This window comes from Podarcis muralis, chromosome 3, assembly GCF_964188315.1.
Source record: "Podarcis muralis chromosome 3, rPodMur119.hap1.1, whole genome shotgun sequence".
Taxonomy (NCBI): Eukaryota; Metazoa; Chordata; class Lepidosauria; order Squamata; family Lacertidae; genus Podarcis; species Podarcis muralis.
Genome location: NC_135657.1, coordinates 65,282,147 through 65,299,504, shown reverse-complemented (window position 1 = coordinate 65,299,504; position 17,358 = coordinate 65,282,147). Strand labels below are relative to the sequence as shown.

At 41.9% G+C, this 17,358-nt stretch overlaps 1 protein-coding gene across 1 annotated transcript; it reads right to left on the bottom strand.

Annotated features, from left to right (window-relative positions):
• Nucleotides 1-13,712: 13,712 nt before the first annotated feature.
• Nucleotides 13,713-16,433, bottom strand: LOC144327266 (syncytin-1-like). The gene has a single exon (XM_077926021.1). The coding sequence runs from the start codon at nt 15,738-15,740 to the stop codon at nt 14,343-14,345; it is 1,398 nt and encodes a 465-aa protein (XP_077782147.1). The 5' UTR covers nt 15,741-16,433; the 3' UTR covers nt 13,713-14,342.
• Between the last annotated feature and the right edge of the window lie 925 nt (nt 16,434-17,358).

Sequence of the window (17,358 nt, the reverse complement as noted above, 5' to 3'; positions counted from 1 at the left end):
GTGACGGAGAGAGAGAGAAGACATTAGCACGACAGAGAAAAGGACCTTAACCTGTTTGCTGAAATTACTGGTAATAAGGTTTTAGTGGCACTCTTAAAACAAAGCAATAAGGTGGGCTCCCCTGAGAGGCTTTTCCAAAACAGCAGTGCCACTGCAGAGAAAGCATTGCCTTGGGCAGCGGTAGATTTATTTTGCTCAAAAATGAAGTGCCTGAATCAGGGCCTCTCTTATTCATATCCTTGCAAGTTCTCTGTGACCTCTTGCCTCCATGAGAGATGGATAGATGCTTTCCCTTGCCAGAAACTGGTCATTTGCAGCAACCTCCTAGCCAAACTGACTCCAGCCTGTGTTAAATTCCAGCCTCTTACCCCTGGCGGAGACGCTCTGTTCAGAAGCCTGCTCTGAAATCATTGTCTTTGACAGTTCTTTGGGGTGCTTTGAAGATTTTTCCAATGTTTTAAAAATATTGTTTTTGGACCACTTTTTTCCTCTCTTTTCTTACTGCTCTTTTATTGCTGCGGTATGCAAGGAAAGAAAAGAGATTTGGCCCTCTTGTTGCAGAGAATGACAAATATCAGTAAGGTTTTTTGCCCTCTTATCAAGAGAGCAAGGTATGTCCAATTTCTGCCAAGCTTTTTTAAAAAAATCTTATCTGGTAAAACCATTACTCTGTAGTTGCTTTGAGACTTCAATCCCTTCCTCATCTCTAGCCACTAGGGATGAAGAACTAGCATTTTTAGGTTGACGAGGCCACTCTTCCAAGAGTCCTCGTTGTGTTCACTGAACTCTTACTTTTCCAAGATGGAGCTTTAGGTGGGTGTGGGGGATCTGAAAAGTCCAGAAAGCATGGTGCTGCAGTCCCACCATCATTTTGTGTGTCCTGTTAATGGTGCCTTGGCTCAAGACGTTCTATTTTGCCATAGCTAACCGGGCAAATGGAGCTTTAAGTTTCCCACTGAAAATCCTGTTTTGACATGGACAAGGGAGTGTAAGACAATACAGGGAGTGTCCTTCCTAACTGCTAAAGTGGCAGTTTATCTAATCAAAGCTGCAGTGTGCTGCTATTGGCATGGCCACAGAGATCAATGGTATGCTGCAAGTCCAAATGCCTTGCTTGCCATCTCTTCTGAGACACACCTGGGTCTACTGCCAACCTAGTAGTTTGAAAGCACGCCAGTGCAAGTAGATAAATAGGTACCGCTGCAGAGGGAAGGTAAATGGCATATCTGTGCGCTCTGGTTTCCATCATGGTGTTCTGTTGCGCCAGAAGCGGTTTAGTCATGCTGGCCACATGACCCAGAAAGCTGTCTGTAGACAAACGCCGGCTCTCTCGGCGTGAAAGCGAGAGAAGAACCATAACCCGATAGTCGCCTTTGACTGGACCTAACCATCCAGGGATCCTTTACCTTTTACCTTTTTTACCTACACACACATGCCAAAAGTGAGGGTAAAGAGGTTCTTCAGCACACCATAGAACGTACGTAAGGAAGATGTGAGGCACACCTCTGTGGGGAGACAATGACATAGGGGGCCACCATGAAAACAAAGAGTTGGGGAAATGATCCGGGGCAAGGGTAGGCAACCTAAGGTCCGTGGGCCGGATGCAGCCCAATTGCTTCTCAATCCAGCCCATGGACGGTCCAGGAATCAGCGTGTTTCCCCCTGAGTAGAATGTGTCCTTTTATTGAAATGTATCTCTGGGTTATTTGTGGGGCATAGGAATTTGTTCATTCCCCCCCTCCCCCCCAAAAATATAGTCCAGCCCACCACATGGTCTGAGGGACGGTGGACCAGCCCATGGCTGAAAAAGGTTGCTGACCCCTGATCCAGGTTATGACAGGTCTATAATGGCAGCAAGAGTTTGGGTCATAACTGTGGAGTGTGGTCCTAAGTGTAGTGGCAACTTCGCTTCTTTATGTGATTTTGCTCTTCTGATGTGACTGGAATAGAATGGGGAAAAGCTCATTCCACTGAGGTAAAGTCAGGGAACTGCATTATGTAGCTTGAGATGGACCCAAAACCACCTCAGGAGGATCTGACACTAACCGCTGGTGGAGGAAGGGAATCTTACACAGTACTGTATAGGAAGCGAAGGCCTACTTTGTTAATTGTGCTGGATCTCAGAAATTTTCATCAGTACCTGCTATTAACTGAGATTGCTTGCAGGTAATGCTAAGTAATGCATTTGGATTGCCCTACAGATTTACCAGTGGTTTCACATGAAAGTACATGTCTGCCCATCAAATTGAATCCCAGGTTTGACACAGTGAGGGTGGAAAATTAAGTTAACTATACAAATTTTGTCCAGGGAACAACCTTTCAAAAATGAAAAGGTGTGTGAAAGAGGTTGGATTTATGAATTGCTATTACACAATACAAAGATAACTATTCCTAATTCTAAAAAGAAAGAAGCTTTCTTAACAGCCTCTTCACCAATGCATGAAGATTATGGAGTGAACAAAATTATGGAATGTTTCATAATTAAACCTGATTCTAAAATTATACTAAAAAGTAAAAGGAATGCCAGTGCCAAGAGTTTCCTTTCTGCCTCCCTTTTAACGCCTCTTTTTCTTACATTTGGCAAAATCAATGACAAAAATCCTTCCAGCTGTGACCTTGCCAAAGTGCTTTTCTGAAGCTCCTACTAATTTGGATTAAAGTATATGTTTGGAAGCCTCAAACTGAAAATCCTGGCAAAAGAAATGCTGAGGCCCCACAGCATCTAGTATTCTTACAGCTCTTATCTGCTGAGGCAATATAAATAAACACAGGATAATTTGGTAATCTCAGTTGTTAGCTATATCTCTTCCTTGGGCTTTGGAATTCTAACTGCATGAAAGAATACTCCATTTTTAATAATCAAAAATTCCATTTTCAGAAGGCTCTGTTTAAAAAAAAGAGACATGTGTACTAACATAATTAATTGTAGAGGATATAGGTAGGTAGGTAAATGTTAAATATGTAAATGTCATACATAACAATATACAATTAATTTTATTTTACGATGACTTAAATCTGCTCAGAATGAAGTCCCATTGAGTCCATTGGGGCTTGCTCTCAGGTAAATGGATATACAGTTGTAGTCTCAGTATGACCTTTGCTTAAATACAGCACCATCCTACGACACTTGTTAACGTTACGACACTCAGTCTTTGTGAATTCTGATCAATCAAACTAACCTGACCTGCACATTTCACCAGATGCCACACTTCCCCAGTGTTTCAGCTCTTTAAAAATGCATATTTTGAGAGAAACAAGCTTTTTACACCTTAAGCCAGTCGCTGTCTCTCAGTCTAGCCTACCTGGCAGGGTTGTTTTGAGGATAAGCCATAAATGCCTCATTGTACTCCTTGGAGGAAACATGGGATGTAAGTGTCACAATAAATAAAAATAAAATAGTTTATGCCATGATAAATCTACTGATCTACCTTATGGCCCTTGCAGTGAACTTTTTAACATAGGCTCTTTTCACCTGCCTTTGCAGCAGTTCAGATTATTAAGCATAATGATATTCTGAGAGATTTTACATTGCTTGTTTGCTTTTTTTGATAGGCTTTACTTGGTGAGTGACCCAAGAATTGAACCTTAATTCTCTTCTGCATTGCTTTCAGCTATACTTGACCAAATCTGAAATCTAGAGCAGTGATGACACTTCCTTTATGGAAGAGAGGGCTCTTCAGAACCAGTTCTGTCACTCAGCAAAACGGTGACAAGGTGTGGAAAAAAAGTGCCACAACATCTCAGTGGGTCTGAGTTAGTCTTCTTCGGAGGGTGCAGCACATCAGCATGAGATGGGTGGCGATAGAGTCACTGCAGCATACGCAGAGCAGATTATTTTTCAAAGTTTCTCTATTTGTTCTCCTGGAAAATAATTCCCTCTGTGATGAGTGACACTCTGTTTGTTAAAGGTGAGAGGTAAGACAACACCACGTCTCTGACCTATCCTGTTAGCTGTCATGACAGCCTGCATTTTTGTTTCCAGGATGGAGTAGAATTTCTCAACTACTGTTCCCCAATACCCACAAAGAATCCTTGAAATAAAGATGGATATGAAAAATGTATTTCTATTGCACTTGTTAATTTATAGTGAAATAACCCAAGTAAAATTTAAATACATAATTTATTACAAAACTAATTTATTACAAAACTATCCCACACACAAAGGATGCATAGGTAACAGGACAATTTATATTTTGGCTTCCTAGTTTGTTGCTTCACTTTTTACCAGATATTTTTTTTTGGGGGGGAGACACGGAGCAAGGCTGATATGTAGAATGGAAGGAATCATAGAGTTGGAAGGGACCCAAGGGGCCATCTAGTCCAACCCCCTGCAATGCATGGATCTCAGCTAATGCATCCATGATAGATGGCCATCCAACCTCTGCTTGAAAACATCCAAGGAAGGAGAGTACACAACCTCTTGAGGGAGACTGTTCCACTGTCAAACAGCTGTTGCTGCCAGAAAGTTTTCCTACCTGTTTTGTCAGAATCTCCTTTCTTGTAACTTTAAGCTATTGGTTCGGGTCCTATCCTACAAAGCAGGAGAAAACAAGCTTGCTCCATCTTCCATGTGATAGCCCTTTAGATATTTGAAAATGGCTATCATATTGCCTCTCTTTTTTCCAGGCTAAACATACCCAGCTCCTTCAACCGTTCCTCATAAGTCTTGGTTTCCAGACCCTTGATTGATCATCTTGATTGCCCTCCTCTGCACACGTTCGAGCTTGTCAACATCCTTCTTAAATTGTGGCACCCAGAACTGGACACAGTATTCCAGGTGTAGTCTGACCAAGGCAGAATAGAGTGGTACTATTACCATACTTCCCTTGATCTGAACACTATACTTCTGTTGAGGCAGTCTAGAATAGCATTTCTTTTCTTTTCTTTTTCTTTTTTGCTGTTGCATCATACTGTTTACTCAGGTTTGTGGTCCATCAAGACCCCTAGATCCTTTTCACATGTACCGCTAGGATGCCAGGTGTCCCCCATCTTATATGCATGCAGCTGGTTCTTCCTGCCTAAGTATAGAACCTTCATTTGTCCCTATTGAAATTCATTTTGTTAGCTTGTGCCCAGTTCTCCAATCTGTTAAGCTCATTTTGAATTTTGAATCTGTCTTCTGAGGCATTAGCCACCATTCCCAGTTTCGTGTCGTCAGCAGATTTGATGAGCACCCCCCTCAATTCCTTCATTCAAGTTGTTTATAAAGACATTGAACAACAATGGGCCCAGGATAGAATCCTGCAGCACCCTACTAAAATGCATTACACTAAAATAGTTTTGCAATGTGTTGCTGGATATCCACATTTATTAACAAATATGATGCTGCAGTCTATAAAAGCAAAGTATTATTAGGGCTCCTGGGAGACCATCATTGGTTAAGCTGATAGTTAATTCAGAGGAAACAATGCCTAATATTTCCTCAAGTGCTACCGGTATGACAATTTCCCCCCAAAGGAATAACCAATATTCTGGGTAGAGTCTGAGACTCTTGTCTCCTGGATTGTATGTGAGAAATGAGAACATTTGTGAGACATTTATATGCACAGACAGAAAGATTCGTCATTAGCTATGATGGAGGAATGGTTGTTAAAATTATTGGTAAAATTTTTGGACTTAGCTGAGATGGCAAAGTTGACATGTTTAAGAAAAATTATTGTCAATATTTATTAAAGAATGGAAACTCCTTATAGAATTTGTATGAAAAAGAAAATGAATTTATGATATCTGGATTTGAGGACTTTATAGAAAGTGGAAATGTTGGGTGTTATCTTGGAGTAGATGTTTTGAATATTATTCTGTATATAGCTGACAGACAAAGAATGAGATGTTTTCTCTACTTTTTTATTCTTTTCTCTCAACCCCCCCTTTCTTTTTTCTTTTCCTCCTTTTGGTTTGTGTTTGTATTTAGATTAGTTTTTTTTAATCTTTGATTAAAAATGAATATTTTATATTAACCTTTGTATATTTTATTTCAAATATTTTTATTGAAAAAAAGAAAAGCAAACATTTGGCAATTTTGATTTAGACACTGACTGAGACAGAGAGAACTTGTGAGTTTAGATGGGAGATTCAGATTCCCAGTCTGAGGTATCTGAAGTAGGATTAGCAGTAGTTCTGCCTGATTTTGGAGTTCATCTCCTCCCATTATGTAAAGTTGTCAATAAAAAAGATATTGCAACAGCATCATCCTGTTCTCTTGTCCAAAGGAAACAGCGCAAACTGCACATTGGGAAGTTTAATGGGTCTTACTCTCATATAAGTCAGTATAGGATTGCAGCCCAAGCCCTATAGCACTACTGCTGGACTTTTCAGGATTTGGGTAAGTGTTTAACAACACAGTTGTTCTGAATCTGCATGGATGTGTGTGTCCCCTCTTCAGAAGAACTAGATTCATTATTATAACAGCATGAAGACTATGTGGGGAGATGAGGGGGAGTCCATCTGACTTGATTTATACTTTAATGTGTTTTCACAATTGCTGGATCTCTTGCGGCATAAAACTACTTAGTTTTAGCTGGCTGCTTAGCCAGGTAATTTCAGATCCAGAAACTTTATTTTCCATCATGTGTCCATCACTAATTTCAGAAATGCAAGTACCATATTGATAAGAAAAAACTTCATCATTTATATTTGTAGCATATTTCTGAAAGTTGCAGGAAGAGACACTTTTATGCCTTGTGACTTTATAGGAATAGGAAGAGATTTTGAAATGCCAAATCCCCATCTTGGTTTAGGTCTTTTGTGGTTTAACATCTTAACATTTCTAAATATCTTTAAGATGCTTCCCTCCCCTTGTCCCGATTCTAATCCCAGAAGTCACATTTCGGAGGGATACAGTATAAGATGGGCAAACACCTGCTTTTTCACTGCCTCTACACAGACAAGTCTGTAGTGGGACAATACTGCATTTAGAATAATAGTAGCCTGGATTAATAAAGCATAAAAAGGGTTCTGGGTTTCTTTTAAAGTTTTATTTGTCATGCTTAAGAATTTTGCAAGTTTGGCATGGTTTGTGCTTTCATGAACTAATTAATCATTTGATTGACCAATTGTTTTCTGATTATATGCCTTCCTGTTTCCTAAATTTATGAACTGGGACCATTAATTGCATATAAGAATCTTGTGGATTGATTTTGTGCCCTCCAATGGTATACTTTTGGCCAGGAAAAAACAACCAGTGCCCCCTTTTTGTTATTGCTTTCCCACACAAAGAAAAAGCAATGTGGAGAAGTCAGAAGGCCATGTTGAGGTAAGAAGAACCAGAGGGACCACTTTCTGTTGACCGTTTATTCAGATGTAATCCGCCCCACAGCTTTAGGTTTTGGAAAAAGTGAAGAAAACTGTAATGGGACTCCATTACTGCAGTGTAATGTAATTTATGCCTGTGTACTATTTTTAATGTTCTGTGTCCTTTTTTCATCCCCCCCCCCAAAGAAACTGACCTGTGTGGCTAATATAAACGCCAACATAAATGTTGGTTGTTTCTGCAACAGCTTAACACGGCTATTCTCCTGAGACTGGACTGAAACAAGTGGTTGTGAGCTCTCATAGAAAGATCAGCAACCTCTTCTTTAAAAGCATCATCAGGCTGTTAATCGTGGTAGTAAAAGTTTCACTGGAATTATAATAAAGCATATTTTCCAAAGAACGTTGGAACTAAAGCAACCAAAAGGCTTACTACTTCCTCTTCTATTGTTTTCATATTATGAAAGTTTCTGATGCAAAATCCTTTATGTTTCTCTTTTTCCTGTTTGAAATTCCTATCCTAAAAATGTTTAAAATAATAATCAGGGAACAGAGGGCAGGGCTGGCCCTACTGTGGGGCAGCTGCCTCAGACGGCAAATTATGAGGGATGAAAAGTAGAATGACTGCTGGGAGGAGCACAGAAAGTAGAAACATTCTGGTGCAGCTGCATCACCGCAGTTGTATCGGTCTCTATAGGCACAGCAGGCGCTGTAACTCCCCAATGGTTTGACTTCACCCCAAAGGCGAACTCCTCCATTGTCCCCCAAGACAGACGCATGCCAACAAAGAAAGTGGCTAGAAAGGCCTGCCATGTCACAATATCCAATTTTCATCTTTGGGGAAATTATGGAGGGAAGATTTAAAATTTACAGTGTGCTGTGCGTTGAAGGAGAACTGTATGAAAATGATGTATCAGTGGTATTTAGCACCTGTAAAATGAACAAAGATGTATAGAACTGCTTCCAATGTTTGTTGGAAATGCAAGGATAAGGAAGGCACATTCTACCATACGTGGTGGATGCGCAAGATAACAAAAGCATTCTGGGAAATGATTTACAATGAGTTGAAAAAAATGATTAAAATAACATTTGTGAAAAAAACAGAGGCTTTTTTACTAGGTATTTTAGGTACAGAAATTCTGAAGGAACAGAAATGACTATTTATGTATGCAACGGCAGCTGCACGGATACTACTGGCCCAGAGATGGAAAGAGATAAAGTCCCGACCAGAGACGAATGGTTGATGAAGATGATGGACTACACCGAAATGGCAAAATTGACTGGGAAAATTAGAAACCAGGAAGAGAAGAATTTTAAGAAAGAATGGGGAAAAAATATAATGTATTTAAGAGAACACTGTAAACAACTAAAAACTTTGGCAGGATTTGAGTAATGCTTGTAATGTAAAAAAAACTATGATAAAAATAGATTATTTTTCTTTTAAAAATAGAGAAAATAAGGGAAGCAGTTGGAAGAAAAGATTGATAATGGTAACCATGGAAGGGTAGAGGGGAGTCGAAGGATTCAGGGAATCCTCAATGCTGATGTGGATGTTTAATGCTTGAATTTAAATTTGTTATGTAAAATTTAATAAAAAAATATTTTTTAAAAATAGAAATGTGTGCCACGTAGTCTGCCCTGCAGCCCTTAAGCTAACTTGCTGCCCTAGCATAGCTGGCACACCAAGGAGGTGACCTGAGGCGACCTGCCTTGGGCAGCATTCTTCTTTCACCCCCCGGCACATGGGCCCAGATCTGTGGGGGAGGGGGACTTTGTGGCACTTTGCCTCAGACACTAAAAGGTCTTGGGCCGGCCAGGACAGAGGGTAAGAGTGACGTGTCCAACACCACTTAAAGCCAAACTAAACTAGATGAGGCAGAGAAGATTGTGACTGGATCTCCTATTGTTTTCAGAGTTGAAAAGTATTCATGACCTTCCAATTTGCTTGGAACACACAGCTGGAAGAAGCACAGTTAACTCTTTCAGATTGCCTGTTGCCACACTTGAAGTTCACCTTCCAACAGTATCAGTATTGTACCTGTCTCCCCAGAGCGAGGAGATCTTCATCTCAAGAGAAGGGGGAAAAATTCCAAGCAGATAAATTGTGTGGAGTAGACGATACTTTTTCCTTGCCCAGTGCTGATCCAACTTGCCTCATTGAAATGCAGGTGAAGACAGTTAAGTACACGAGATTGAGTTATGATTTAAGAATATTGTCTCTCCATGGAGGGATTAGATGGTATTGGGAAAGGCACTCTCAACCTCAGATCCATACAATCTACCATACAAGCTTATTACGCCAAGATACTGCATGCAAAGTCCTTTGAACACTCTAACACTAATAATAATAATAATAATAATAATAATAATAATAATAATAATACAGTAATAGAAATTATAGGAAAGGGCATAACCTGCTTCTGAACTTCTTCCTGGTCATTGTTGTTGTTTAGTTGTTTAGTCGTGTCCAACTCTTCGTGACCCCATGGACCAGAGCACGCCAGGCACTCCTGTCTTCCACTGCCTCCCGCAGTTTGCTCAGACTCATGTTTGTAGCTTCCAGAACACTATCCAACCATCTCGTCCTCTGTCGTCCGTCCCCTTCTCCTTGTGCCCTCCATCTTTCCCAACATCAGGGTCTTTTCCAGGGAGTCTTCTCTTCTCATGAGGTGGCCAAAGTATTGGAGCCTCAGCTTCATGATCTGTCCTTCCAGTGAGCACTCAGGGCTGATTTCCTTAAGAATGGATACGTTTGTTCTTCTTGCAGTCCATGGGACTCTCAAGAGTCTCCTCCAGCACCATAATTCAAAAGCATCAATTCTTCGGCGATCAGCCTTCTTGATGGTCCAGCTCTCAGTTCCATACATCACTACTGGGAAAACCATGGCTTTTACTATACGGACCTTTGTTGGCAAGGTGATGTCTCTGCTTTTTAAGATGTTGTCTAGGTTTGCCATCGCCTCTCTCCCAAGGAGCAGGCGTCTTTTAATTTCGTGACTGCTGTCACCATCTGCAGTGATCATGGAGCCCAAGAAAGTAAAATCTCTCACTGCCTCCATTTCTTCCCCTTCTATTTGCCAGGAGGTGATGGGCCCAGTGGTCATTACTGAAGACCAAATGCTAAGTTAATGGACTGTTTTCAATCTAGCCCCAAAGTGTAATCATTACCTTCTATAAAGCACAAAGATTCTATCCTAGTTTAAAGAAAATTCATATTAATCTGTGACCCCAGACTTTGCACTGTAGCTTAGTAAGCTTGACTAACAGCATTACAGTCGGCCAACAAAAAGTAAAACCATTTCAGTTCCTGTAATGTATGTGATTTGGAACTAATTGTGATGAATTCACTGCATAAAAAGACCTGATGTTCCTTTGGATCAAGCTGTTTACAACACACAAGGTTCATGTTTCTTGAATGCTGACATTAGTAATAAAATAAGCCTTTTGAACAACTTGGTCTTGTGGAGCTGACAGTTTGCTGGCCCATGATGGAGCTTCTGGATCATTTTTAAGGACATCAACATGCACAGCATGTTCTGTATCACTATATATTCTTTTTGTTGCTATCAACAATCTCTCCCCCCCCCCCCCCACTTCTGTTGGAGTTCAGTGAATATATTGCAGCAGTGAGCAGAAAGAAAAGGTATGGTGGGACTGCTGGTTGAAGGGATAAAGAAAACATAAGGTTTACAGTTTATGGCAAACAAAGCCATTCCAAGGATAGGTTTTATGTATGGCCAAGTAAAGCCAAGCAGTTAACACTAGCTCATACTACAACTGGCTTGAACTAACTCATTTGCAGAAGAAGAAGGAAGGAAATAAAAGCATGAAAGGAAGTGATCTACTTTACCAGCAGCAAGTAGTTACTAAAAGAGAAGAAATCAGTTAGAAGGAAGAACAGTTTGTCATTGTTATATTTGTATCCCACTTTTCTCAAGGAAGCTTACAGATAAAACAGAAATGCTAAAAACATAGAAAAGGCTACCATCAAAATGTAACTAAGCACTTTCAAAACAATATGAAAATACAAATCTATTAAAAATACAAATGGCAACAACAATCAAAACATCACAGCACCAGACCTTTCCTTAAAAACAGTCAGTTTCTAAAGGCCTGTTGGAATACCCCACCAGCCAGAGGAAGAATAGCAAGTTTTTGCAGAAACGCTGCTTGCAGGGGGTTTTATTGTTGCTCCAGAGCAACTGAAAAGTTTCAGAAGTCCTCAAATTTGTTTCAGGATGCTTTGGAGATGCCCCACTTCAGTTTGAACAAGCCACAAATCTGCCCCAAAATGCCAAGTTTGGTTAGGAGTCATCTGAGTCTGATGTAAACCCCCACTTTTAACCATTAGGTGAGCACATTTCATTTTTGCATGCGTTTAAATTATGGCCAAAGTATAATAGCAGTGTGAGGAGAGGGATTCTCACTGGGACCATGACTCTGGGAACAGGTTTAAACCTGTCCCCGTGCACAGTGGCCTTGGTTCCAATTCTTCCAGATGCAAATGTGTTTAAAAAGACATTAAATGCCATCTAGCATTTAAAGTAATGTGCAATTTGTTGCTGAGTAATCTGTCCTTCCTGCCTTTAACTGATCTTTCTGTTTGACCTATTGGTTTTAATCCGCCCCCTCCCATCCCTGCTGGCCATGTAGGGTGGTGATTATTATTATTATTATTATTATTACTACTATTATTCTTATTACTATTATTCTTATTACAATTAGTCAAGTTTCTGTAAGTTTCTTTTCAAAACAGAAGAATGACACATAAATATTTTAAAATAATCAGTCCTCACCCACATCATAATGTTCATCTGAACCCCATCGAAGCGATATGGAGACATATTTTGCTGTACATCTGAATCTACTAGTTTATTACCTGCAATTACCTGCCTGCAGCTACAGTTGGATCAAAGCCAATGCAGTTAATCTTGAACCAGAAACACCTGATAAAGAAACAAGTGGGACATGGGTAACTTATGGAGTGCTACAGTTCTGTTTTGTATGAAGTCATTTTCTAAGGTGCAGCAATACACTTTCCTTGCTCTCTAGCCCACACAGTGAGTCAGTGTTGGAACCCAAGAAAGTCTGGCTCCCAGTGGCCTTATTCATTCTGCTAAACCACACTGGGATTAAACTAGCTGAAGCCCAGTGGGATGTAGATTTGAGAAAGAACCTGCTCTGCCTCTTATTAATGGAAACTCTTCAAAACAGACAGCAGTAGTAATTTGTTAATTTCTTTCTCATGCAAAAGCAATTTGGAGTACAACAGAGTCATCCACTGGAAAACATGTCTTTAATTTATCTTCTTTAATTATCACTCTTCCCCCCCCAACATCTGGTTCCAATTTTTTATTAGAAAGTTTGCATGTTTGAATCATTTCTGGCTGGTGTTTCATTTCTTCTTGTTTTCATTTTCTACTGAGCTGGTTTATCCCCATGGTGGAAAAGGGTGAGCATTGCTTTCTTTCACACAAAGCATAATAAATCAAGCAAGTGTTCTGCTGTCAGATCATTATTAGCATGTAGGCACACCCAGTCAAAATCCTACAGACTGCTTTGGTAAGGCTTAGGAAGCCAAGCATTGCAAAGAGAAAGCTGGTTTCCTGTTTTCTTTTGTGTTTCCTTTTGTTTTTTGAGGAGACAGAAAATCTTTATGGGAAGGTGGGGAGCCTAGTGCAAAACTTCACCATAATTCCTGGTTAAGGGTGCTCAGCTAAGACCACGTTACAAAAGGGTGGTATTGGAACAGAAATTTCCAGTATACAGGGCAGGTCCTACCGTTAGCCAGAATGAGGCAGTAGCTGTAGCCCCAAATCCCACAATTATTTCTGAGCCCCACAGTTATTTCTCTCTCCCTTGGAGGACAGAGTCGTCTGTGGCTAAAGGGTCCCTTAAACTAGTCAGGTTGCCTCAGGTGCAGTGGAAGAAGCAAGACTCAATTACCAGTCTGGCTGCTGTGTGTAGAAGCACCATCTTTCAGGCCTCAAAATGTTTTGGGCTGGCCCTGCCTGTGCATGTATCTAAAATCTCAACTCCTACTAAATCTTTATGATGAGATTTTTCCGTCTATAAGACCCCCCCCCATGTATAAGACACCACCTATTTTGGGGGACTCCAATTTAAGAAATGGGGGGAGATACTATCCATGTATAAGACGAGCCCAGATTTTGAACGTTATTTTAGAGTAAAAAAACATAGTCTTATACATGGAAAAGTACAGTAAGTGCTTGGGGCCAACTTTGAAAGCATGCTCACCCTTCTCAAAATACCTGGAACCCCTTGTTGCTAACTGTTTGATAGAATCCATGCTTAAGCACAATTTTCAAGTTTTACCAATGAATGAATGTACAAGGATGGTGGCTGACAGGTTGACTTAACAAGAGGTATTGTAGGCTTAGGCCCTTTACTTTGCCAGAGGATTGCTTACCCGCGTCCCCAGGACCGAGAAGAGAATAAAAAAATTCCAGGAAAGTTTCTTCTTTGGAGAAAAGAGTTTTATTGCAAATCTGTGCACAGAGACAGCCAGCAGAATATAGTTTCTGAAATCTGACTGTAAAGCAATACGCATCTGCAAGCCTTCTTATACTTTAGAGTATTTACCCACCTCCCAGACCTCCCCCCAAAACTTCCCCAATCAGCTGGCAAGTTTTCAACTTATTCCTTATATGGCACATCTATATTTGCTGGCTAAGGCTGCTAGCTAAGCACTTCCTCTGCTGGTTAAGCATTTTGTCTGCTCAGTAAGCACCCCCTCCCACCTCCTTGTACACGTGTCTTCTTTTGCTAGCTAAGCATTACTTAAAGCAGAAGCAAAGCAGGAAACATCTTGCTAGTGGTTTTTAGTTGACAGCAGTTTTTGGCTAGGCAGGGAACGACCTTCTGACCTGTAGCTAACATCAGCAGTTTCAGATAGCTGGTTAGACAGGAAACGGCCTCCTGACCTGTCTGATTTAGACTTTGCAAATAACTGCATTTTTGAGTTTGAGCTTGTGTAACCATCCTAGCAGAGTGCCGGAATTTACTATGTGTAGATAATATTAATGATTAACCGTTCCCCTCTCCCTTCACTCCCTCCTCTTCTTCTGAACAACCTAATACTTAGGTTCGTTCTGGGGTATGGGCCTATACTCCCTCATCACAGCGATGACTGTGGGTCCTAGCTTCCGTGACAGGAGTCTTTGCATCATTTGCTGCAAGCATTGCAATAAGCAGGGGATACAGAGGCAAAGAAGCAAAAGGATTAATAGCGGTCCTGCTAATAATACTATAACATTCCTGAGCCAACTGCCATCAGGGAGCCAGGAATACATCCAACCCCATGCATCACTCCCTGTGGCTTTCAGCGGGTTTTCAGCTATCATTGTTTCCATGTGGTTGATGGTGGCTGAAATATTTGCTGACTGGTCTGAAATGTACATGCAGCAATGGGAATGAATTAAGGCACAAACTCCGCCCTTAGAGGCAAGGACTACATCCAAAGCGTAACGATTTTGAAGGACTACCTCCCTTATCTCTGACATTTCCTTATTAATTGCCTTTAAGGCCGAGATGGTGGAGTTAAACAAAGCCTCGGTCCAGTTTGCCAATCTATGCAGATCCCGGTAATTCATGGCTACACCCAAAGGGGGTAGAAGGGACCTAGAGATGGCTGTGCCGGTATACTGGTTAATAGGTGATTTTGCGTCCCTTTTGTTACGCAGACGGACTGTTGGGAGCTTATCCATCTTATACACCAGGGGTACGACTACTCCTAAAGTACAGGTTCCAGAAAAGGCAGAGGGGATTTCTTTGTAGGCTCTTGTGCCGCAGAGCAACCACAAATCAGACTGGAGCAGGCAGTTAGATCTGCTGCGCGCCGTCATCCAGGTAAACCAAGTATAAAAATCGACACACATAGCATCATAAATGGAAGTACCTTTTTGGAAGCAGGAAGATCCATTAATATACTCATAAGTCCAATTGCAATATGGATAGTGACCTAAAAAATTGCTGCTGTTATGATTGAAACGGAGACAACGAGGTGCCTGTTCCATGAGTGACAGAAACACTGGGGGTGAATAGGTGCGACCATCTGACATAAGATTACTAATTCTAAATGACTCATTTATTGGAATACTATGCAGTAGTATGCCAGGCTTCTTAAATTGAGGAGGGATATGCATACAAACCCAACATTCAGAAAGATTAAGCATAGAAGAGAAACGATCTATATCTCTAACATAGGTATTATTACTCCAAATCTGATGATAGGGCTCTGACCGGCCGGTTTTCCGTATATGTGAGTCATCTCCCAGACCCAACCCAAGTAGGGCTAGTACCAGAAGGGTCAAGGGGATGGGGGCTGGTTGTTCCCTCCCACAAAATCGGTGACGCTCATGCCAGCAAAAGAAAACACACATCCATATGACAAGAGCGGTTGAGATAACCCCTATCCACCAAAACCAATATCTCCAGGGTTCCTCCCACCAATATTCAGGGGGTGTGCTCATTGTTGAAGAGCTCACTGATATTTGTGCCCGACTATCTGTTGAGCCTCAAGGATGAGAGTCCACTGGTGAGCTGATGCTCCCACTACGTGGGTCAACTTTTCTGCTAACCCTGATGGGTGGATTGAACCACTTGTTTAGCAATTTCAATGCACACCTGGTTAAGGCTCCCACCCCTGCAATACTTGCATTAAGATAGGTTCCGTCCCATCTATCGCCTGGATTAAGAGTAGGACCTGGTCTATCAAATGAGGTTGGTACAATGCTCTACCTCCCAGATAACAGTTGATTACCCTCCCACAACAGCAAAAGCGGTCCAGAACTCGATAGATTTCGAGCGTCTCTGCAACTTCCCGTATGAGCACTATCCACGCTTGCTGGACAGTGGTGTGGGAGAGGAGCCACAACGGGGCAGTGGGGTGTTTCAATACGGCTATCTCATCAATCCCCAGTTTCCAATAGCCAAAGAGCACGCCATCTCTTACCACCGGCAAGACGAACCAGTCGTAGCAGAGGCTAGCAGGCCAATAAGGGCGGTATGGCTCAGTGGGGTCAGGGCTGTGGGACATAGAGCAGATAACAAAAAGAAAAGAGAAAGTCCTTATGGAAATATTAAATGTCCTGGTGAACTTCCTGGATTAGTCCCGGCACGGAGTTGGGGACGCTGCCCGCGGGCGCCCTTCCCATCCAATTCTTCAGCTGTGCGTTGAGATATCAGCTTCCGGTGTGATATCAGCAGAGCGGTCGTCTGCCAGGCGTCTGGAGATGGTCAGCCGAAGGGAGTTCTCTGGATCTGGAGTTACTGTCCAATCCGAGATGGCTTTCTTCACTCGAGTATGGTGGACCCACGGGGTGATGCCGGCAACCTTCACAGCAGTAGGAGTAGAGAGTAGCACGGTGTATGGTCCCCTCCAGCAGGGCTGTAGGGGGGCTCGCTGCCAGTCTTTCACCCACACTTCGTCACCTGGCTCGAACTGATGGAACGGTTCAGTTAACACACATGGGGTGCGAGCCTGGGTCCACCTGTTGAGATAAGAAAGAACTCGGGAGAGTGACTGTACATAATTATTCAGTTGCACATCTTGGCTAACATACGGATTTAACATTCTAACATATGGGACTGGTCTCCCAAACAGAACTTCAAAAGGTGACAAGTGGGTCCGTTTTGACGGAAGACTGCGGACCCTGAGTAATGCCAAGGGCAACATGGCCACCCAATTAGACCCGGTTTCCTGTGTCAGCTTGGACAGCTGATTCTTTAGAGTTCTGTTCATTCTCTCTACTTTTCCAGAACTCTGGGGTCTATAAGCAGTATGCAGCTTCCAGTTGATCTGGAGCGCTTTTGCCAGCCCCTGTAGGACTGCATGAACAAATGCTGGTCCATTATCAGATCCTATGGACCTTGGCAATCCATAGCGAGGGATGATTTCCCTAAGCAGGCACCTGGTTACTTCAAATGCCTTTTCAGTCTTTGTGGGCCATGCTTCGACCCATCCGGTGTAGGTGCACACTGCTACCAGCAGGTAGCGGTGCAGTCCACAACGGGGTAATTCAGTAAAGTCCACGACAAGATCTTCCATAGGTGCCGTTCCACTGTGCTGAATCCCTGGGGGAGCCAGTG

Excerpts from the sequence above, each read along its gene's own strand:
- LOC144327266 (XM_077926021.1), bottom strand. The coding sequence starts at position 15,740 with ATGAGCACACCCCCTGAATATTGGTGGGAGGAACCCTGGAGATATTGG.